This window comes from Hyperolius riggenbachi, chromosome 1 (genome assembly GCF_040937935.1).
Source record: "Hyperolius riggenbachi isolate aHypRig1 chromosome 1, aHypRig1.pri, whole genome shotgun sequence".
Classification (NCBI taxonomy): Eukaryota; Metazoa; Chordata; class Amphibia; order Anura; family Hyperoliidae; genus Hyperolius; species Hyperolius riggenbachi.
Genome location: NC_090646.1, coordinates 405,349,529 through 405,373,265, shown reverse-complemented (window position 1 = coordinate 405,373,265; position 23,737 = coordinate 405,349,529). Strand labels below are relative to the sequence as shown.

Here is a 23,737-nt window from a genome sequence, read left to right as displayed (position 1 = left end):
CTGTAGAAATCTGCAGTGTAAGGAAGATAATCATATCATTAAGTCAGAATACATTTTCTATATACATCCTCAGGGCTATTCCAAAATTTCAGCAGGTTGTCTATATAGGATACTAATCCAATATATATCAGTGATAAATATCATAATGATCTCCAAATACAATCTCCCATTCCCAGTATCCCAGGAACAGGTTAGGTCTGGCCAGTGCACATTTGGCTCCCATGGCCACGCCACATAGCTACAGTCTGGAGATTGTTCTAATTGATTCCAATGCTGAAATTCATCATTGATCCTTCTCTTTCAGACCTAACAATAATACACTAACCACCACCTGATGCTGTCAACTAAAATAATATCTCCTGTAATTGCCATTTTCTTGCACAAGATGCAACAGAAGTGCTTGGGAATGCCCACATTATATTCCTTTAAACAGGTGTCAAACTCCCCTGTATGGCCTACTGTACCAGGGAACCAGTTGGCAACACTTCAATCATTCATGACCCTTGAAATACCAGCAGAAAGGTCAGTAAGTCACACAGCAAATTCTCCCCTCTATCATCTCTATTTGTACCATTGTTGTACTGTCGGATGCATATTCTGTGCCACTGCAAGAGTGCTTTTGAACATACAGGCGCTATAGCAATCTAAACCAGTGTTGGTGTGGTGCCCTTGTATAAAATTTATGTACTAGCTGTCTAGGAAAAAATGTAACATTCCTATACTAATTATCAACAAAATATCCAGTAATTTTTTGCACATATAAAAACTCTTACCCAAGGTGGGCCTACACTGGGTTTTCATTTTTATCTTACCTTGTCTACCAAGTCGAAATATGTTGAGTATACTTGATTGTTTCAAAGACAGTTTTAACTTTTTTTTTTTTTTCCTAATTATTTACCAGTAGTTTTATATAGCTACAATCCAATGTACTCTTTATCTCTTTTGAATTTATTATGACCATTTTTTTAAAATAACTGTTGAACTAGCAAATATGGGATCCACATACTTTCCATTTAACAGAAATAGCAGGATACTTTGAAAGGCCTGCTACGATTGTTTGAGATGTGCTATTTTAACACATGAAAAGGCCAGTGGCATATTAATGAATGTCATAATAAAGGTTTTATTTCAATTTGAATGCAAGACCTGCATTGTGTTAGATGAAGTAAACTGAGGAGTAAGCCTGTAAGCAATATATTGTGGGCTCCAGCATTGATATTTTTGCTGCATGGCCTACAATTTATTTCCAGCGATAAGAAGCAGTCTGTGATTTGTGAAAGGTCAGAGAGTAGATAGTCGGAGTCTCGGCATGTTATAAATGTCATGGCAGGCAGTATCAAACCTAACATGAGTGTATCATTGTATTCTCTCTGCCAAGAGTCCCCTGCTACAGCGGTTATCTGGCTTTACATTAATTATACCTTTTATCTTCCTATTGAAATTCACCAGCTCTTTATGTAGCAGAAAGTAAGGTGATAGGCAGTGGCCTGAAGTGTTATCATTGATCTTGGCTGTGCTGGAAGAGATAGTAGTGTTCTGAATTTACCATTTGTTTTGTGTTATTAGTACATCCTTGACGTATGTGTGAGCACTCAATAGATTTTTCTATTTTTCTCTGACAATATTAATAATACATTTCCAAGAGTGAAACTACAGGCAGCCAGTAAAATCAATGCTGCTTGTGTTGTTTCGAGAAACACTGCAATTTGTGGTAAATTCTCAAAAACCAATCAAGCAATCTAAATTCTAAGTAAACGAACAGTGTGTAGGAGAAGGCAGACTGGCACTGGATACTGGCCAAAGCAGTTGCTGGGTCACCGGATTAAGTATTTCATACCCAATTGTGCACTCAGAGGTAATCAAAGCGTATACTTGAAGGAAAGTCAGGTGATGCACTAATCGTTGCAATAGAAAATACCTTTTAATCCATGATGGTATGGCACATCACGGTACATCGTGAGGCTGAGGGAGGCCTGACAGCTGTTTCGCTTTACACCAAAGCTTCCTCAGAGGCCAATAGAAAGGACCAGTTATTTCTATTGGCCTCTGAGGAAGCTTTGGTGTAAAACGAAACAGCTGTCAGGCCTCCCTCACTCCCACTGTGTACCCTGATGTGCCATACCATCGTGGATTAAAAGGTATTTTCTATTGCAACGATTAGTGCCTCACCTGCCTTTTCTTCAAGTAAATTCTAAGTAATCTGCTGAGTTCGAGTTATGCTTAGATTCCCATGTACTCGGCTGGTTGAGTATGCTTTTGGAGATTATCAAATGCTAATAATTTGCAGACCATTTACTATAAAACTCACACTTTTCTTCTCAAGTGACACTTCCTATTGTCTTTTTTCCATAGATGGGTTGAAAACGACTAACGGTGTACTTCACAAAAGGGCAAATCAAACCTTTTACAGTTCATACCAGTGCCTAAGTTTTCCTTTTTATTGTTCTCTGGTGTTTTCCATGATCTAGTTATTTAAAGGGGCACTATGGCGAAAAATTGTAACCTTTAAAATATGCGCAAACATATACAAATAAGAAGTACATTTTTTTTTCCATAGTAAAATGAGCCATAAATTACTTTTCTCCTATGTTGCTGTCACTTACAGTAGGTAGTAGAAATCTAACAGAAGCGACTGGTTTTGGACTAGTCCATCTCTTCATGGGGGATCCTCAGGGATATATTTATTTTCAAAAGAACTTAGTGAATGGCAGTTGATCTGTCCAGCTGCCAAAAATTGTGTAGGGAGCAGGAAAGCTGGCCAGCATCATTGTTTAAATCCTTTTTGGGGAATATATTTATAAATAATAAAAGCCTTGCTGAGAATTCCCTATGAAGAGATGGACTAGTCCAAAACCTGTCGCTTCTGTCAGATTTCTACTACCTACTGTAAGTGACAGCAACATAGGAGAAAAATAAATTTATGGCTCTTTTTAATATGGAAAAATGTACTTCTTATTTGTCTATGTTCGCACAGATTTCAAATTTCACTATTTTTCGCCATAGAGCCCCTTTAACTAAAAATTTAGCAATTATTACTGGTCCAACATACTATACACTAAGTGATGTAATGATCATCCAGGTGGAATAAGGGCTCTTTTCTACTTGGAAGTGTGATCGCAAGCACAATTGCACTGCGTTGCGATCGCGTACCTAGCAATTTACACTCGCCAAATATGCGCCTTTAAAGCAGTTAGGAATGGAGTGAGATTGCATGAAAAAAATGAATCTAATGGGAAATGAGCTCTATGATTTACTTGCTTTTGAAGTGGTCCACAGCCTAGGGGAAAAGGGCCCTAAAGGATGTACAGTCCATGTGACCTCAGGAATTTTACCTACCCACAATAATATTTGGGACTCATGTTTTCTAATTAATCTTTTATTAAGTAAATCCATTTATTTTTTTTCCCCCTAGGATGTCAATGAATGGAAAATTGCTCGCTTAAATACTGTCTTGGATGTAGTGGAAGAAGAATGTGGAATTTCAATTGAAGGTGTCAATACTCCTTATCTCTATTTTGGCATGTGGAAAACTACATTTGCATGGCATACTGAGGACATGGACCTCTATAGTATCAACTACCTCCACTTTGGGGAGCCAAAATCATGGTAATCTCCCATTTTTATGAGCTGCTTCCACTACTCTGTGTGTGTCCAAAAGTTTGTTCACAAGTTTTGATTATACCTTAAAAGGCAAATACTTTTGAGGTAAAAATGTTTACATTCCAATTGGTACATTGTTAAAATTAGTTCACATACACCACAGGTGTAAAAAAAAAAAGCAGAATTACTTCTTGTAACATTTGTTATGTATAATTTTGCAATAATTAACTTTTAAATAGAGTGTGTGTGTGTGTGTGTCCGTGTGTGTGTCCGTGTGTGTGTGTGCGTGCCTGTCTGTCTGTCTGTCTGTCTGTGTATGTATATTTTTTATTATTTTTTTGTTGTGAAGCTTTCTTTTTTATTTTGGTAAAGTTTGTGGAGAACCATTCTGCCCTTTGATTTCTGCAGTTGTACAGAACTATATAGCAGTTGTAAGGTTTAGTTAAAAAAAAATAAAAAATAGAAATGCTACTCTGTTTACTGGAGTAGAAAAAATTCCTGAAGGTGCACATTTTTAAATGATTCATTTTTTATTAAAGAGATGTTTTTAGTATTAAAAGGAGAGGATCAGCAGGATGCCAGGCACCTGGTACTATTTACACTTCAGGTTCCCTTTTTTTATTATTATTATATTATTATTATATATTTATATAGCGTCAACATATTCCGCAGCGCTTTACAAAATGCAGTAAGACAACACAGGGGACATAGGTACAACCAAAAAATATACAGCAGAGTCTCAAGCAGCACAAATACTGCAACAAAAAACGTAAACATTAGGAGGATGACCCTGCCCTTGCGAGCTTACAGGAGTATTCAGAAGAATACCTCTACTCCTTAACCTCCTTAGCGGTAACCCCGTGTGTGACACGAGGTAAGCCGCCGGAGGGTGCCGCTCAGGCCCTGCTGGGCCGATTTAAATTTTTTTTTTTGCTGGACGCAGCTAGCACTTTGCTAGCTGCGCCAGCACCCCGATCGCCGCCGCCGCCGCGCACCCGATCGCCGCTATCCGGTGCGGCGCGCGCCCCCCCCCCCCCCCCCCAGACCCCGTGCGCTGCCGGGCCAATCAGTGCCAGGCAGCGCCAGATCGCCGGAGGCGATCGAAGCGGGCGGGGGGATGCCACTGAGCAGCGGCTATCATGTAGCGAGCCCTGGGCTCGCTACATGATTTAAAAAAAAAAAAAATTTTAAACTGCTGCGCTGCCCCCTGGCGGTATTTTTCATACCGCCAAGGGAGTTAATGTGAGATGGAGCCACTTTTACCTAATCATTTGATAAAAGCGAGATCACTCTTTGCCATTAAATTCACAATTATGTTTATTTCCAAAGGTTTAATGTGATCCTGTAGTAACATATACCAATTCAGGTTCTATATCCACCCCAAATTAAGAAATTACTTACCCCAGAAAAAGATTATATGAAAGGGACGGCTCTCTTTTACAGATCATTATTATCTGTTAGGGGAGAAGTCCCCAAATGGCAGTTAAAGAAATGGCAAGACTTTTTCAAAATGGACATTGGCCAGGAAGAATGGGAATATGCAGTCAGATCCGTGAAGAAATCTTCACATTGTGTATCACATTTGGAAAACTTTATTAAACTGTAGAGGCGGTGGTACTTCACACCAGAAAAAAATTCTAAATTTGACCTTAAAGCCTCATCTACACGTGTAGATGAGGCGGTGATGTGGCTTATCAATCGAGCCGCTGATGCGGCTCGATTGATAAGATCCGAACCGCCGATTCCCTGCTCGTTCCCCGCGAGGGAACAATGGCAGGGAATCGAGTGTAAGATAAGCGGCGCGGGGACGAGCGGGTATCGAATCCGGCGATTCTATAGCGGGGGCGCCGGATCGGAGCCTCATCTACGCGTGTAGATGAGGCTTAAAGTTTCACCATTATGCTGGAGAGAGTGTAATCATACAGGCTCTTTAGAACATATATTTTGGACTTGTCCAAAAAATCCAACTGCTTTGGAAGGAAATAGACAATTAAAAAAAAAAAAAAAACTACCTGAAAGTCTCTCTCATATACCTCCACATGGCATTATTGCACATCCACACAGTTGAAATACCACCCAAAGAGAGGATTATTTTCAATCATTTATTTATAGCCACTAAATTACAAATTGTTGAAAATTAGAAAACTACACAGGTTCCAAGGTTTGAAGATGTCTTAAAGTGGAATTTAACTTCGTAGCAGAAAAGTCATGGGCAGTCAAAACAGGAAATTTGCATTCATTTTTAAGGAAGACTGATTTATGGCCCACGTTATATCCTCAGTCTCAATTATCGGATCTGTAGTTTTAAAATTCACACCCTTTCACAGATTGTATATGATTCCCCAGGACTCAATTTGAAAGTTAAAATAATATTCAAATGCACTCCAATATACTCTCGGCAACTGTATTCATACTCTTTTTCTTTTATTGTTTTAGTTTAGAGGTTAATATTTTGATGATACTTAGGAGTATAAATACTCCATACATTCTAGATATAGACATACTGTATATTAACATAGATCATCAAAATCTTTAAATGATGATCTAACTGTAATACAGTTTTATAAAGGTTGGATGCGACTTCCAGTGTCTTTGTTGGTTGGATCTTAGTCCACCAGTTACTGGAGGATTCAGTACATGGAATTGCATGCAAGCTTTTACAGTAAACCAACATCTTCCAGTGGTAGACAGGTCATGTGTATGCTAGGTGTGTATTTTACCCTATAAGTGGGGCTTGCACTCTCTTGCAGGTAGGCACTTTTCTGGTTTTAAGTAGCGTTGCTCATTTCCTTTCCATGTACTAACTTAATTCATTTTTGGTCAGCTGCTCCCACTTAACCACTTCCCGACCGCCGTATTGACAATTGGCGGCCGGGAAGTGGACCCCGCAAGGACCGCCGTATAGACAAATGGCGGCGGTCCTTGTAGGGGCATGGACGGAGCGATCGCGTCATCCGTGACGCGATCCCCCGCCTCCGCCTGGCGCCGCTCACCCGCCGCAACATCCCGCCGGCCATGCGGAAGCGCCGGCGGGATGTTAAATAGACGATCGCCGCATACAAAGTGTATAATACACTTTGTAATGTTTACAAAGTGTATTATACAGGCTGCCTCCTGCCCTGGTGGTCCCAGTGTCCGAGGGACCACCAGGGCAGGCTGCAGCCACCCTAGTCTGCACCCAAGCACACTGATTTCCCCCCTCCCCCCCCGCCCCAGATCGCCCACAGCACCCCTCAGGACCCCCCCTGCCCACCCCCCAGACCCCTGTTTGCACCCAATCACCCCCCTAATCACCCATCAATCACTCCCTGTCACTATCTGTCAACGCTATTTTTTTTTATCCCCCCCCCCTGCCCCCACCTGATCACCCCTTCACCCCTCAGATTCTCCCCAGACCCCCCCCCCCAGACCCCCCCCCCCCCACGTACTGTATGCATCTATCCCCCTGATCACCCGTCAATCACCCATCAATCACCCCCTGTCACTGCCACCCATCAATCAGCCCCTAACCTGCCCCTTGCGGGCAATCTGATCACCCACCCACACCAATGGATCGCCCGCAGATCCGACGTCAGATCACCTCCCAAGTGCAGTGTTTACATCTATTCTCTACCCTAAACACCTACTAATTACCCATCAATCACCCATCAATCACCCCCTATCACCACCTGTCACTGTTACCCATCAGATTAGACCCTAATCTGCCCCTTGCGGGCACCCAATCACCCGCCCACACGCTCAGATTGCCCTCAGACCCCCCCTTATCAATTCGCCAGCGCATTACTTACATCTGTTCTTCCCTGTAATAACCCACTGATCACCTGTCAATCACCTATCAATCACCCATCAATCACCCCCTGTCACTGCCACCCATCAATCAGCCCCTAACCTGCCCCTTGCGGGCAATCTGATCACCCACCCACACCAATAGATCGCCCGCAGATCCGACGTCCGATCACCTCCCAAGTGCAGTGTTTACATCTGTTCTCCACCCTAAACACCCACTAATTACCTATCAATCACCCCCTGTCACTGCTACCTATCAGATTAGACCCCTATCTGCCCCTAGGGCACTCAATCACCCGCCCACACCCTCAGAACGCCCTCAGACCCCAGTCCTGATCACCTCGCCAGTGAATTGTTTGCATCTATTCCCCCCTCTAATCACACCTTGAGACACCCATCAATCACCTCCTGTCACCCCCTAGCACACCTACCCATCAGATCAGGCCTTAATTTGCCCCGTGTGGGCTCCTGATCACTCGGCCAAACCCTCAGATCCCCCTCAGACCCCCTTCCGATCACCTCCCCAGTGCATTGATTGCATCTATTTTCCCCTCTAACCACCCCCTGAGACACCCATCAATCACCTCCTGTCACCCCCCTAGCACTCCTATCCATCAGATCAGGCCCAATACAACCTGTCATCTAAAAGGCCACCCTGCTTATGACCGGTTCCACAAAATTCGCCCCCTCATAGACCACCTGTCATCAAAATTTGCAGATGCTTATACCCCTGAACAGTCATTTTGAGACATTTGGTTTCCAGACTCCTCACGGTTTTGGGCCCGTAAAATGCCAGGGCGGTATAGGAACCCCACAAGTGACCCCATTTCAGAAAGACACCCCAAGGTATTCTGTTAGGTGTATGACGAGTTCATAGAAGATTTTATTTTTTGTCAAAAGTTAGCGGAAATCGATTTTTATTGTTTTTTTTTTCACAAAGTGTCATTTTTCACTAACTTGTGACAAAAAATAAAATCTTCTATGAACTCGCCATACATCTAACAGAATACCTTGGGGTGTCTTTTTTTTCTAAAATGGGGTCACTTATGGGGTTCCTATACTGCCCTGGCATTTTAGGGGCCCTAAACCGCGAGGAGTAGTCTAGAAAACAAATGCCTCAAAATGACCTGTGAATAGGACGTTGGGCCCCTTAGCGCACCTAGGCTGCAAAAAAGTGTCACATGTGGTACCGCCGTACTCAGGAAAAGTAGTATAATGTGTTTTGGGGTGTATTTTTACACATACCCATGCTGGGTGGGAGAAATCTCTCTGTAAATGGACAATTGTGTGTAAAAAAAAATCAAACAATTGTCATTTACAGAGATATTTCTCCCACCCAGCATGGGTATGTGTAAAATACACCCCAAAACACATTATACTACTTCTCCTGAGTACGGCGGTACCACATGTGTGGCACTTTTTTACACCCTAAGTATGCTAAGGGGCCCAAAGTCCAATGAGTACCTTTAGGATTTCACAGGTCATTTTGCAACATTTGGTTTCAAGACTACTCCTCACGGTTTAGGGCCCCTAAAATGCCAGGGCAGTATAGGAACCCCACAAATGACCCCATTCTAGAAAGAAGACACCCCAAGGTATTCTGTTAGGAGTATGGCGAGTTCATAGAAGATTTTATTTTTTGTCACAAGTTAGCGGAAAATGACACTTTGTGAAAAAAAAACAATTAAAATCAATTTCTGCTAACTTGTGACAAAAAAATAAAAACTTCTATGAACTCACCATACTCCTAACGGAATACCTTGGTGTGTCTTCTTTCTAAAATGGGGTCATTTGTGGGGTTCCTATACTGCCCTGGCATTTTAGGGGCCCTTAACCGTGAGGAGTAGTCTTGAAACAAAAATGACCTGTGAAATCCTAAAGGTACTCATTGGACTTTGGGCCCCTTAGCGCAGTTAGGGTGCAAAAAAGTGCCACACATGTGGTATCGCCGTACTCAGGAGAAGTAGTATAATGTGTTTTGGGGTGTATTTTTACACATACCCATGCTGAGTGGGAGAAAGATCTCTGTAAATGGACAATTGTGTGTAAAAAAAAATTTAAAAATTGTCATTTACAGAGATATTTCTCCCACCCAGCATCGGTATGTGTAAAAATACACCCCAAACACACATTATACTACTTCTGCCACATGTGTGGCACTTTTTTGCAGCCTAACTGCGCTAAGTGGCCCAAAGTCCAATGAGCACCTTTAGGCTTTACAGGGGTGCTTACAAATTAGCACCCCCCAAAATGTGAGGACAGTAAACACACCCCACAAATGACCCCATTTTGGAAAGTAGACACTTCAAGGTATTCAGAGAGGGGCATGGTGAGTCCGTGGCAGATATCATTTTTTTTTGGTGCAAGTTAGAAGAAATGGAAATTTTTTTTTTTTGTCACAAAGTGTCATTTTCCGCTTACTTGTGACAAAAAATATCTTCTATGAACTCACTATGCCTCTCAGTGAATACTTTGGGATGTCTTCTTTCCAAAATGGGGTCATTTGGGGGGTATTTATACTATCCTGGAATTCTAGCCCCTCATGAAACATGACAGGGGGTCAGAAAAGTCATAGATGCTTGAAAATGGGAAAACTCACTTTTTGCACCATAGTTTGTAAACGCTATAACTTTTACCCAAACCAATAAATATACACTGAATGGGTTTTTTTTTAATCAAAAACATGTTTGTCCACATTTTTCGCGCTGCATGTATACAGAAATTTTACTTTATTTGAAAAATGTCAGCACAGAAAGTAAAAAAAATCATTTTTTTGCCAAAATTCATGTATTTTTTGATGAATATAATAAAAAGTAAAAATCGCAGGAGCAATCAAATAGCACCAAAAGAAAGCTTTATTAGTGACAAGAAAAGGAGCAAAAATTCATGTAGGTGGTAGGTTGTATGAGCGAGCAATAAACCGTGAAAGCTGCAGTGGTCTGAATGGAAAAAAAAGTGGCCGGTCCTTAAGAAGGGTAAAGCCCACGGTCCTCAAGTGGTTAACAGCCTTGCTTTTGGTGTATATGCAGAGCTTCTGTTTGTCTTCAAGGTACGTTTGCAGTTTCGGGGGGGGGGGGGGGGGGGGGGGTCCGCGCACCTCTGATTGGAGGCCATTCAGAGGTGGCCTGGTGATGCGCTGATCCACCTTTTGCGCAATTTTCAATTTTACTTGGTGGCGCCATAGGTTAGGATTTAGTTAGTGTTAGGTCCCCTCCCATCGAGGATGACTTCTTCGCAGTGGGAGGGACGAGTACGTAACAAGTTGCATGCAAGCTGTTACAGGAAACCAACATCCTCCAGTGGTAGACAGGTCATGTGTGTGCTAGGTGTGCATTTTACCCCACAAGTGGGGCTTGCACTCTCTTGCAGGTAGGCACTTATCTGTTTTTAAGAAGCGCTGCTCATTTCCTTTCCATGTACTAACTTAATTCATTCTTGATCAGCTACTCCCACTTAACAGCCTTGCTTTTGGTGTATATGCAGAGCTTCTGTTTGGGTTCAAGGTTTGTTTGCAGTTTCTGGGGGGGGCTCAGCACACCTCTGATTGGAGGCCATTCGGAGGCGGCCTTGTGATGCGCTGATCCACCTTTTGCACTGGAGGATTTAGCTCCATGGAAAATAGCAGACAACGAGCAGTAATATAGTGTTTATTAGCATACATCTTATATTGTATTGTTGAATAGGATTTATGACATACACTGTTATTTAATAGTTATTATTCTGATCTGTTGAAATTGGTCTAATAGTTTGTTTGATGTAATAATCATACTGTTATTGATATGCCTTTTTATGAAAATGGCTATATTGAAAAATTTGAAAAACCCCAATAAAAATTATTGAAACCCAATGTGATCCTGTAGTGGATCCATGCATCTGAATCCATTCTAATTTCCTGAAACAGAAGTACTGAATAACAGCACAGGCCATGTCTTTTGTTTCGTTTTTTGTTTTTTTTTCCTGAGCATCTTTTTATTTTCTTATGCAGCCATAAGAATTTCCTGCAGGTCAAGCCAGCCAGCTATATACTCCCATGTGATTACTTTACCTACTCCATTCTGACTACTCTTGGTGCCTTACTTAGACAATATTAGATGGGTGAGGAGTGAACTTATGTGAGTCAAAAAGTTCAGTTCTGACTCGACTACTTTTCAGTTTGAACTACTGATTTTTATGTTTTATTATTATTATTATTATTATTATTATTATTATTATTATAATGCTAGTTACACACGATACGTTTTTTGCATTCCATAGATTCGTTTGATAATTTCCGTCATGTCTGATATTACTTTTGATCATTTTACCACTCGATTTCTCATAGAAGTGAATGGAAATTGATAAGAAAAGAGAAGAGAATTGAGTGGAAAACAAATTGAGAATTGAACAGAAAATCGACTGAAAAAACGCATTGTGTGTCTAGCATCAGGCTTGAGATGACAGAAGATAAAATGTTGAGGCTAAAGAACAGCATCTCTGCAGTTTATTATAAACTCTTGTTTTAGGAAATGTCTGTGGAATCGTGTGCATGAATTCACTGTAGATTCACTTTAAAGCTGATCGCCAAACACAAAACAACCCCCCTCCCCCAAAACTTAAGCCCAGCTGCTTAATTCATTAAACATTATTCTACTAGTAAATTTAATATGCTACTACGTACAGGCTTCAACTGCAGGCAATATGGCCCACATTAAATTCCTGTAACCACTTGTTGTGACCTGTATTATGCCCTCCTTTAAAATGTTTTTTTTTAATTTGTGTTTTGTTTTGTTTTATTTGAGCGAAGTTTAAAAACTGTTGTATTTCTTACTATTTCTTACTATTTTTATTCCCTTCCTTAAGGTATTCCATACCACCAGAACATGGAAAAAGACTGGAAAGATTAGCTCAAGGTAAGCAAATTGTAACATAATCTATTTTCTCTGTGCTTTATTTTCAGTAATACTGACTCTTTGCACTTGCGGCTCAAATAATGGTTTAGGGCCACTTGCAGGTTTCTTATAATCTGTATTGTGAGGGAGCTATGTATATGCTAAATTTATAAATTTATATTGTATACAATTAACAGAATTTGCATAAATTCAGAATGCTTTTTGAACTTCATTGCCCATTCTCATCTAAAATAATTGTCTCCAAAAATTATTCAACATGTGAATGAGGCTTTAAAGGAGTACTGTAGGGGGGACAAGAGCTGAACTTACCTGGGACTTCTAACGGTCCCCTGCAGACCTCCTGTGCCCGAGCAACCACTCATCAAAGCTCCTGTGCCCACCTCCAATTCACTTCCGTACTGGGCCTGTGCTGTACACTCCCGGTGACGTCAGCGGGAGCAAGGAAGCGGCCGCACAGTGATTCTCCAACTTTAAAGTCGCAAATTCCGGAAGTGAACCGGGGGTGGGGACTGGAGCATTGGTGAGTGGCTTCGCAGGCACAGGACAGCAAAGTCTGCAGGGGACTATTAGAAACCCCGGGTAAGTTCAACTCTTTTTTTTCCCCCTACCCCCCTACGGTACTCCTTTAACGTCAGTACTAGTCTTGAGACTTTCAATAAAGTAATACAGAACTAGTCTGGGAAATTTGGGCTCTGCGGCCACTTGGAAACTTGAGTGGCGCATAGACCACAATTCTTAATTGCAGGTACAATTTGTGTGCGAGATCTAGCAGAAGCATTGGAGCTGAAAGTGACGGGGTAACTTATCAGATGTGAGTCTGTAGGTGTAGATAAGAGGAGTAGGTAGGGGTAGGTTAGTGTAAAGGTGCGTGTACACGCACTACAGAAGCAAACGACGGGTCCGTCCGCACCTCCCGCAGGGCGGACTTTCAGCAGACTGTAGTGCGTGGGTACGCACTGTCGGCAGACTGATAAGGCTGTTCCTGAATGATCCGCCCGGCGGATCGTTAAGGAACAGCCTTATCAGTCTGCCGACAGTTCGTGCACACGCTCTACAGTCTGCTGAAAACCCGCCCAGCTGGAGGTGCCGACGGACCTGTCGTTGGCTGCTGTAGTGCGTGTGTACGCACCTTTAGGCTTATATAGCAGTAGAAATAGATAAGTAGCTAGTGTTGGGCTTAGATAGTGGTAGGTAAGTTTGAGAGTAGAGAGAGCGAGGGTTAGTGGAAGAGGAAGGTTTGGTAAAGTGAAAGTGAGAGACATTTGTCTCTCCCGCCAAGGTTGCAGGCTAACACTATTGAGAAGTTTTTGAAGGAAAAAAGTTATATTTATACATTTTTAGATGCTACTAATAAAAAAAAACTGACTTAAAAAATATATATCCAGTTTTTATTGATACAAAAGGTTATTTCCTTGAAAAATTATTTTTCAGTAGTAATACAAATTAAGAGGAGTCTCAAGGAAAATCCCATAAAGGTCATAAGTACAGGATCTTCTCAAAAAATTAGCATATTGTGATAAAGTTCATTATTTTCTGTAATGTACTTATAATCATTGGACTTTCATATATTTTAGATTCATTACACACAACTGAAGTAGTTCAAGCCTTTTATCGGTTTAATATTGATGATTTTGGCATACAGCTCATGAAAACCCAAATTTCCTATCTTAAAAAATTAGCATATTTCATCCAACCAATAAAAGAAAAGTGTTTTTAAAATAAAAAAGTCAACCTTCAAATAATTATGTTCATTTATGCACTCAATACTTGGTCGGGAATCCTTTTGCAGAAATGACTGCTTCAATGCGGCGTGGCATGGAGGCAATCAGCCTGTGGTACTGCTCAGGTGTTATGGAGGCCCAGGATGCTTCGATAGCAGCCTTAAGCTCATCCAGAGTGTTGGGTCTTGTGTCTCTCAACTTTCTCTTCACAATATCCCACAGATTCTCTATGGGGTTCAGGTCAGGAGAGTTGGCAGGCCAATTGAGCACAGTAATACCATGGTCAGTAAACCATTTACCAGTGGTTTTGGCACTGTGAGCAGGTGCCCGGTCGTGCTGAAAAATTAAATCTTCATCTCCATAAAGCTTTTCAGCAGATGGAAGCATGAAGTGCTCCAAAATCTCCTGATGGCTAGCTGCATTGACCCTGCCCTTGATAAAACACAGTGGACCAACACCATCAGCTGACATGGCACCCCAGACCATCACTGACTGTGGGTACTTGACACTGGACTTCAGGCATTTTGGCATTTCCCTCTCCTCAGTCTTCCTCCAGACTCTGGCACCTTGATTTCCTAATGGCATGAAAAAGTTGTTCATCTGAAACAAGTACTTTGGACCACTGAGCAACAGTCCAGTGCTGCTTCTCTGTAGCTCAGGTCAGGCGCTTCTGCCGCTGTTTCTGGTTCAAAAGTGGGTTCATGCTTCCATCTGCTGAAAAGCTTTATGGAGATGAAGATTTCATTTTTCAGCACGACCGGGCACCTGCTCACAGTGCAAAAACCACTGGTAAATGGTTTACTGACCATGGTATTACTGTGCTCAATTGGCCTGCCAACTCTCCTGACCTGAACCCCGTAGAGAATCTGTGGGATATTGTGAAGAGAAAGTTGAGACGCAAGACCCAACACTCCGGATGAGCTTAAGGCAGCTATCGAAGCATCCTGGGCCTCCATAACACCTGAGCAGTGCCACAGGCTGATTGCCTCCATGCCACGCCGCATTGAAGCAGTCATTTCTGCGAAAGATTTCCCGACCAAGTATTGAGTGCATAACTGAACATAATTATTTGAAGGTTGACTTTTTTTGTTTGTTTTAAAAACACTTTTCTTTTATTGGTTGGATGAAATATGTTAATTTTTTGAGATAGGAAATTTGGGTTTTCATGAGCTGTATGCCAAAATCATCAATATTAAAACAATAAAAGGCTTGAACTACTTCAGTTGTGTGTATTTGAATCTAAAATATATGAAACTCTAATGTTTATAAGTACATTACAGAAAATAATGAACTTTGTCACAATATGCTATTTTGTTGAGAAGATCCTGTAGTGCAGTGGTTTTCAACCGCGAAATGTTGCCTGGTGTGCCGTACGGCAGGGGTCCCCAACCACCGGGCCGCGGCAGGTCTGGCCTCTCGTTCCTCCCCTCCCCGCGGCCGCCGCTCCTGTTATCTTAAAATGAGCGGGCGGCCGCTTGTCCGATTAGATTCCCCCGTAGCCACTCTCCTCAGTGGCATCTCCTATTACAGCAGCGCCCTCGGCGGCTGCTGTGATGAGCAGGAAGCGGTACAGCGGTTCCCATGGTAACGGCAATGCATATCGCCGCTACAGGAAGCCGCTGTACCGCTTCCTGCTCATCACAGCAGTCGCCGAGCGCGCTGCTGTAATAGGAGATGCCACTGAGGAGAGTGGCTACGGGGGAATCTAATCGGACAAGCGGCCGCCCGCTCATAAGGTAACAGGAGCGGAGGGGGGAGGGGCACTACCTACCCATACTAGGAAGCTATACTGGGCACTATACTAGCTATACTGGGCACTATACTGGGGCACTACCTACACTGGGCACTATACTAGCTATACTGGGCACTATACTGGGGCACTACCTACCTATACTGGGCACAATACTAGCTATACTGGGCACCATACTAGCTATACTGGGCACCATACTAGCTATACTGGGCACCATACTAGCTATACTGGGCACTATACTAGCTATCTGGGCACTATACTAGCTATACTGGGCACCATACTAACTATACTGGGCACTACCTACCTATACTGGGCACTATACTAGCTATACTGGGCACTTTACTGGCTATACTGGGGCACTACCTACCCATACTGGGCACTATACTTGGGCACTACCTATCCATACTGGGACTATACTAGCTATACTGGTCATTATACTAGCTATACTGGGGTAACTATACTAGCCATACTGGGGCAACTAAACTCCCTATACTGGGGCAACTATGCTAGCTATGCAGCCGCACCCCAGCCCCTCCCCCCCCCCCCCCCCCCCATAACCCGCTGCACACGACACTGTCCACTAGGTTGCGCAAACACCCGTGACCCTTCCCCTGGAGAAAAATTTGGTCAGAAAGTGGTCCCCGGGCTGGAAAAGGTTGGGGACCACTGCTAGTGTGATGCACTTTAACTGGCTGCAGCTGATGACGCTAGCTTGTTTCAAGTCGATGACTCTTCATCGGGTCCACAAATACATCAAATGATACAAAATATTACATGACCAGATAACAGTAATTGTACAAATATGTGAAAACTCCCAAAAAATTGTATAACTGAATCTGGTGAAATCTGCATCAATATGAAATCCAACACACAGGACAACCATCATATTACAATCTGTAATATTTTGATGGGTACAGCATTTGAAAGTTCTGAAAATTTTGCTAAAGTTCATTCAGGCACGATTTTCTTACCAGCTGCTTGCAGGAATAATTAAACTCTTAACTAATTACAGTTATAAAACAGTGACCATTCAGTTAATTTTGTTGACTGTGTAAAATGTGATGAGCCATCACCAGTGGTGCAGGTCAAGCCTTTTCTTAATACATAAAACCAGACAGAGGCAGGAATATTTTCCATTATCTTGTCTGCATATCATAATTATCACACTTGCCTTTTATGCCTGGATGCTTTCATCTGTAGGTTCCTCTGAAATCTTGATTGACTATAGCACCTCAATGCTATTTCTGAAAGACATTAGGCTTGCATTCATTTAATAAAACAATTTTTGCTCTTCAGATGTTTTCTTGAGTCTAAAAAGAAAAAAAATGCCAACATTGTTTTATGGAAATGTGATTATAAGGTCAGCTGTTTAATTCTCATTTCTTTCTTTACTTTTATATTTTGTGTTCCTAAAACACCAGACTTTTTTTTTTTTTTTTTTTAAAGAGACATCCTAACTACACCTATGTGTGCTATTTGATAAGCTCTAGTCCAGGCCTCTGGATATGTTGATCTGGCAGTACGAATGGGATTATGTGATCTAGGCAGACCTATGGAACTACAAAATAAAAATGTTTTGATGTATTTATGGGGGACGCTAGAAAAACCGTTAAACAGAATAAAATTATTTTCAGCGGTCATTAAATTCAATTTCTTATTCATAACATTTTATGATATATATATTCTACTTTAAAGCGGTTTAAAACCCTGACATAATATTAAATAAAAACATGTTTTCCTACTTTCCTACTTTTTATATGCCATACGGTTATCATATTTGCATTCGTGCATAAGTATTATTATTCATTTATAAGTTATAGCTTTCCAAAAGTACAGGTTTTGCTTTGTGAGCTGACTTTGCATTTTATTAATAACTGCTTTTATTCATTCATTCATTCAGGCACACATGGTTTGCCTCTTTCTCTGTGTCCGGGAGCTCCTGCACAATCAGAGAATGTCACATTCCTTACTTGATACATTTAAGTAAACACAAGATTACATTGTTTAACTTTCGGATGCGGCAGGGAAGCTTCTACTTCTAAAGCCTGTGTTAACCCTTTGAATGGTGTTGTAGTAAAAAAAAAAAATGCTGGTTGTATATAATATGCTGTAAATAATCTATCAGAGCAAAGAAGAAATCCTTGGTTATATTCCGCTCTAAGTTGCTGTACATTTTTAAATTGATGTACAATGTTTTTTTGCTTGTTTTTTATTGTATAATTATACAGCGCCAACATATTACACAGCGCTGGACAATAAATAGGGATGCATACAATGTTAACAAGGGTTGTCACACGGAGTTAGCACAAGGCTAGACAATGTAGCATAAAGTTATACACACAAACTGGGTATAATCCATTTACAATGCAACACACTATAGCCCATAAAATAGCACCACACAGAAATATATGCAAATAGTATTACAATGAATATAGTTATTGTCACCATAAAGAAACCATTAAAAACCATTAAAGTAAGTCTCTCCATGAGAACCACCTAACCTGAATTGTTAAGTAGGTAGGTAAAATACCATCAGTAAATAGGTATAATTCATTATAAATCCATATATAATAGCAAACTGTGGTGTTCAATCAGAACCGACCAGTTGCAGAACCCGGGTTCTTAAAGTATTGCATCAAATAGTGAGAGAACAGTGATTTAGAGGTCCACTAGGACCATAATAATCCTCAGAAAAGCCAGAACAGTAAAGTGCTAAGATCAAACACATACAATATATATGTATAAAGGTGCATCAAGAACTTAACCATCAATGTAATTCAAACAAGATTGACAAGTGAAAGTGATGAGGTGACTGATTGCAGAGACATAATGGGCAGTACAAGGGAAGAGGCAATACTATACCCAGACCATGGATAGAACAAAGTGGATCAGCGTGAAGAGGAGGAGGGAGCCCCCGGTGGACGGCTCCACCGCTATTGTGGCGTCTAAGACGCTTTTTCAAGAGATGCTGGGGAAAGCTCCTAACTTGTCTGGCGTGTAGCGCCGAGCTATATAGTGACATGGGGGTCACGTGTGTGCGCTACGCTCAGCTGCACACGTGACTCTCCCGGAAGTGATGTCACCAGCCAGTATGGAGCGCTTCCTAGGCAGACCTATGGAAGTACAAAATAACTATTTTGATACATTTATGGGGAACGCTAGAAAAAACATTAAACAGAATAAAATTATTTTCAACTGTCATTCAATTCAATTTCTTATTCATAACATTTTATGGTATATTCTACTTTAAGTTGCTGTACATTTTTAAATCTATGTACATTTTTTTTAATTGCATATATATATATATATAATATATATATTTTATTGTCCAGCGCCAACATATTTCACAGCGCTGGACAATAAATGGGGATGCATGCAATGTTAAGGGTTGTCACACAGAGTTAGCACAAGGCTATACAATGTAGCATAAGGTTATACACACAAACTGGGTACAAGATACATGGTCAAGTGATTTGGGAGCAGGTTACAGAGAGTCCAAGGGGAGGTGGGGTTCAGTGAGGTTGCAAGATCACAAAGGATACCCGGAAGGGGGGGGAGGGGGGGAGGGGGGGGAGGACCCTGTGAAAGACTTACAATCCAAAGGGAAGTAAGGAGGGACACCCTAGGTAGGGCTGTGAAATAAGTGCTTGGCTGATTCATAGTGAAAAAGATTTCAAATTGCCCCATCCTTTCTTCTTCCACCAAACATCCAAATACTAATAGTGATTGCACCTGATTTTGCCAGGGCTGTGGAGTCAGTACTAAAATCCACCAACTCTGACTCCTCAGTTTAGGATTCCTCCGACTCCTCAATTTGCATATTACAATCTTGTTGATTGAAAGTATGTAACATGAAATTGGTCTATTAACTGCCAATGCTTAGGAATTTTAAAAGACAACTGAAGTGAGAAGTATTTGTAGACTGCCATATTTATTCCCTTTAGACTAAAACTAGTCCTTGGTAAGAGTACTACTTGTAAAAGGTACAGACTAGAACAAAGAACATCTATCAGGCCCTAGGCAATGTAACTGTGGGTACATGTAAGAGTGATGTGCAGGTACTCTGCAGGGGAATGAGGCGATTCTTCCTCTTACACATTCTTCATGCACAATCTGAACCAGGTTTATGGGTGATAGACAACACCTCTGTGTTCAATGTGCACAACATTCTCAGTGGATTCCCTGCAGCTCTGTGGGGAGTGCATATGTAGAGTATAGCATAGTACTATGTAAACCTGAGACAAATGAAATTTAAAGTTTTATATATGCCTCTGGTTTCCTCCAGCCCCTTTCAGGCTAATCAGTCCCTCGCTGTCCTTCTCCGCCACCTGAATCTTCTGCTATGAGTCTAGGTACTTGAGCCAGTCTGGCATAGTGCGCATGCACACACTCCGCCGCCGGGAGCGTACTACACCTGCGCAGCACTATTGCGCAGGTGCAGAATGTTCCTCGCTGTGGGATCGGCATGTGGCCGGGCTGCACTGACTCAGTGAATTACCGGGACTTTTAGCAGAAGATCCAGGTGGTGGACTGCCACTGGACAGATGCACCGTGAATATTCCTCACTTCCAGCAAGTGCCGGGATCTGGGGGAGAAGGGGGAAATCGCTGCAGGAAGGATGGGAAGGAGGAAGGAAGGGGAGATCGCTGCAGAGAGGGTGGGCAGGAGGGAGGAGAGGTCACTGTGAGCTGGTGGACAGGTGATTGCTGGGGGAGGGGGAGGATTGTTTTGCAGGGAAGCTGCCACAACTTCTCTGCCCTATCGGCTCCATGTGGGATTCCCTAGGATGGCCGGATACATGGTTTGCACACCCCGGGTAGCACAGACCGCTACCCACAGTGTGCTGACAGGCAGCCAGTCATCCTAGGGAATCCCATATAACAAAAAAAAAAAAAAAGCAGAGCCGGCGGAGCAGAGAAGTTGTAAATCTCCCTCGCGGCATGGACGAGCCTGACTCGTCCTTACCGCTTTCAGCGCCTTTTTGCTGGAATAGTCATGCTTGTTCTTACTGCTGGGGAGGTTAATGAGGCGCAGAGTCTGTCCCCCAGAGCCCCAGGCCGTACACACCTTAAATTTCCACAAAGAACAGCACACTCAAAATGATCTTCTGAATTTAGACTTCCTTTACTAGAAAATATCTTCAAAATCAAAAAAAATAAATCGCGACAATCTAAGGAGCGTTCCAGCAATCAGATAACCATCAGGAATGATCACTGTCCATCATGCTTGGTTCCATGGATCGAACATAAAGCCCATCTTCAAGCTACGATATGGTGAACATTTCTTGGCTAGAAGATGTGCTTTATGCCTGAAACCGCACTAGGCAGTTGTCTGTTGCCACAAATCTGGAGACATATGATGTTGTGATCTTGTGTCTGCCTGATTGCCGCAACTTCATAGTCTGTTTGATCCATGGCATCAAGCCTTGATCTTTTGATGGTTATCTGATTGCTGGAACGTTCCTTGGATTTGTCACAGTTTTAATCTTTTAGATTCTGCAGACATTTTCTAACAAAGGAAGTTTTTAACCACTTCACCACTGAGGGGTTTTACCCCATGAACACCAGAGCAATTTTCACCTTTCAGCGCTCCTTCCATTCATTCGTCTATAACTTTATTATTACTTATCGCAATGAAATGAACTATATCTTGTTTTTTTCACCACCAATTAGACTTTCTTTAGGTGGGACATTACGCCAAGTATTATTTTATTCTAAATGTGTTTTAATGGGAAAATAGGAAGCAATGTGGGAAAAAATATTTTTCAGTTTTCGGCCATTATAGTTTTTAAATAATGCATGCTACTGTAATTAAAACCCATGAAATGTATTTGCCCATTTGTCCCGGTTATAAAACCGTTTAAATTATGTCCCTATCACAATGTTTGGCGACAATATTTTATTTGGAAATAAAGGTGCATTTTTTTCAGTTTTGCATCCATCCCTAATTACAAGCTCGTAGTTTATAAAGTAACAGTGTTATACCCTCTTGACATAAATATTTAAAAAGTTCAGTCCCTAAGGTAACTATTTATGTTTTTTTTTTTTTTTAATGTTTTTTTTTTTTTTTTTTTTAATTACAAAAAAAGAAATTGGGGAGTGTGGGAGGTAATGAGTTAATTTATTGTGTAAAACTAATGTATTTGTATATGTAAAATGCTTTAGGGTGTAGTTTTACTATTTGGCCACAAGATGGCCACAGTGAGTTTGTGTTCATGCGACCTGTAAGCGTCCGGAAGGACGCTTACAGGAAGCACTATGAGGCTGGGAAAATCACAATCATCGCGCTGTTTCTCATAGAAGCAGCAGATCATTGCGTTGGCTTAGAACAACAAATGGGAATGGTGGCGTGCACGAGCGGCGGGAGCTCGCGCACGAGCGGCGGGAGCGCGGACAGCGGCGGTAGCGTGGGAGGTACGGATTTCTCCGTCCCTTGGTTTTATAAGGGTGGAAAAAGGGACGGAGAAATCCGTACCGCGGGGGGTAAAGTGGTTAAATTCCAAATATCACTTTGAGTGTGCTGGTCCTTGTGGAAATATTGGGATGCAAATCACAGCACTGTTCAGGCATCCTGAATAATGGTTCTTTTCTTGTTTTTTTTTTTTTTTTTTTTTCTTTGGCTATATCCTGAATGCTGGTTAAAAAATATCTACATGTGTAATTTTATATTTTAGTTAAACTCTTCCCAGTTGAGGGTTTTATTTCATAAGTATAATTTTATGAGACACAGCCCCCCTCCCCTCCCCCCCTCCCCAGTGACAAATATCATGTTTTCGTAATCAAAGTTGGGCTTTGTCACTCCAAAGTGAGGCTGCAGGTCTCCATAAAACAAAATTTAGCAGAGTGAGCCTCCTAAACATTTATTCAACAGAGTACTTCAAAAACCACATAATTATGATAAGTCCATATAAAACATGGTTAGGCAGTTTTTCCTCAAGAACATACTTGGGCACCATGTACACACCACTTCACACTTTTTAATTATGTTCTCCTATAAGCAAGAAACTTTGGTAATACCTCCCAACGTAATTAGACAGGTTGCTCCTGTAGGTATAGAGAAGAGTGTTCCCCAAACTTACCGTATATACTCGCATATAAGCCGAATTTTTCAGCACAAAAAAAGTGCTAAAAAGTCCCCCTCTCGGCTTATACGCGAATCAGATGACTGTGCCCCCCACTGTGCCCTTATGCCCTCGAGTGCAGCTGTGTGCTGGCTGCCCTTTCCCCGATCTGTGCAGGAAAGAGATGCAGCCTCTGTGATGATCATTTCACCTCCCCGCACGGCTGTTAAATGTCAATCGTTTCTTCTTTGCTGCATCCCCGCACAAGGCTGCACTGGACATGAATTGTGTGACAGGAGGCTGAACACTGATAATGCTCAGAGCTGCATACATCCGTGCCTGCAGCTCACTACCATGTCAGAAGCACTGTTACCATGTCGGAATCTCACTAACAGTGCTTCCGACATGGTAGTGAGCTGCAGGCATGGACAAATGCAGCTCTGAGCCTAATCACAGTGTATAGCTGCCTGTCACACAACTCCTGTCCAGGCACATAAAATCACAGATTTTATGTGGATGATGCAGCAAAGAAAAAGAGTGGACATTAAACAGCTGCGGGGGTAGGGAGGGGGGGGGGGTAGAGAGATTGAAAACTACAAGCACATTGCATAGCTATCTTCTGGACTACATCTCCCTGCATGCTTTGCTGTCTTACGCACATGTGCAGTAGGACACAAGATGACAGGAGGGCAGCATGTGCAGACGGAGATGTGAAGTGCAGAGGAGAAGGCTCCCATGGAAGTGATTTGTGAGCAGTCACATTCCTTGCCTGCAACTTTGCAGTTCTGGGGGGAAGCACATAGTGCCCTGGTGAGTCCACTGATCAATCCTTTGTTTATTTGTTTTGTCTAATTATAGACATTCAGGAGACTCACACATCACTCAGTCACCTGATTAAATCAAGAAAATACTTTGCAGTGAATTATCTTTG

At 41.9% G+C, this 23,737-nt stretch overlaps 1 protein-coding gene across 5 annotated transcripts in view; it reads left to right on the top strand.

The window, feature by feature from the left end:
* The window catches only part of KDM4C (lysine demethylase 4C), a 490,901-nt gene that overhangs the window by 108,020 nt on the left and 359,144 nt on the right, over positions 1-23,737 (top strand). For all 5 annotated transcript variants that reach the window (XR_011020736.1, XM_068235361.1, XM_068235390.1 and 2 more), the window contains exons 5-6: positions 3,413-3,606; positions 12,226-12,275. Coding sequence is in view for 4 of the 5 variants with exons in the window: in XM_068235361.1 (XP_068091462.1) it covers positions 3,413-3,606; positions 12,226-12,275 (244 nt within the window). In the remaining variant the exon portion in view is untranslated. The remainder of the gene's footprint in view (positions 1-3,412; positions 3,607-12,225; positions 12,276-23,737) is intronic.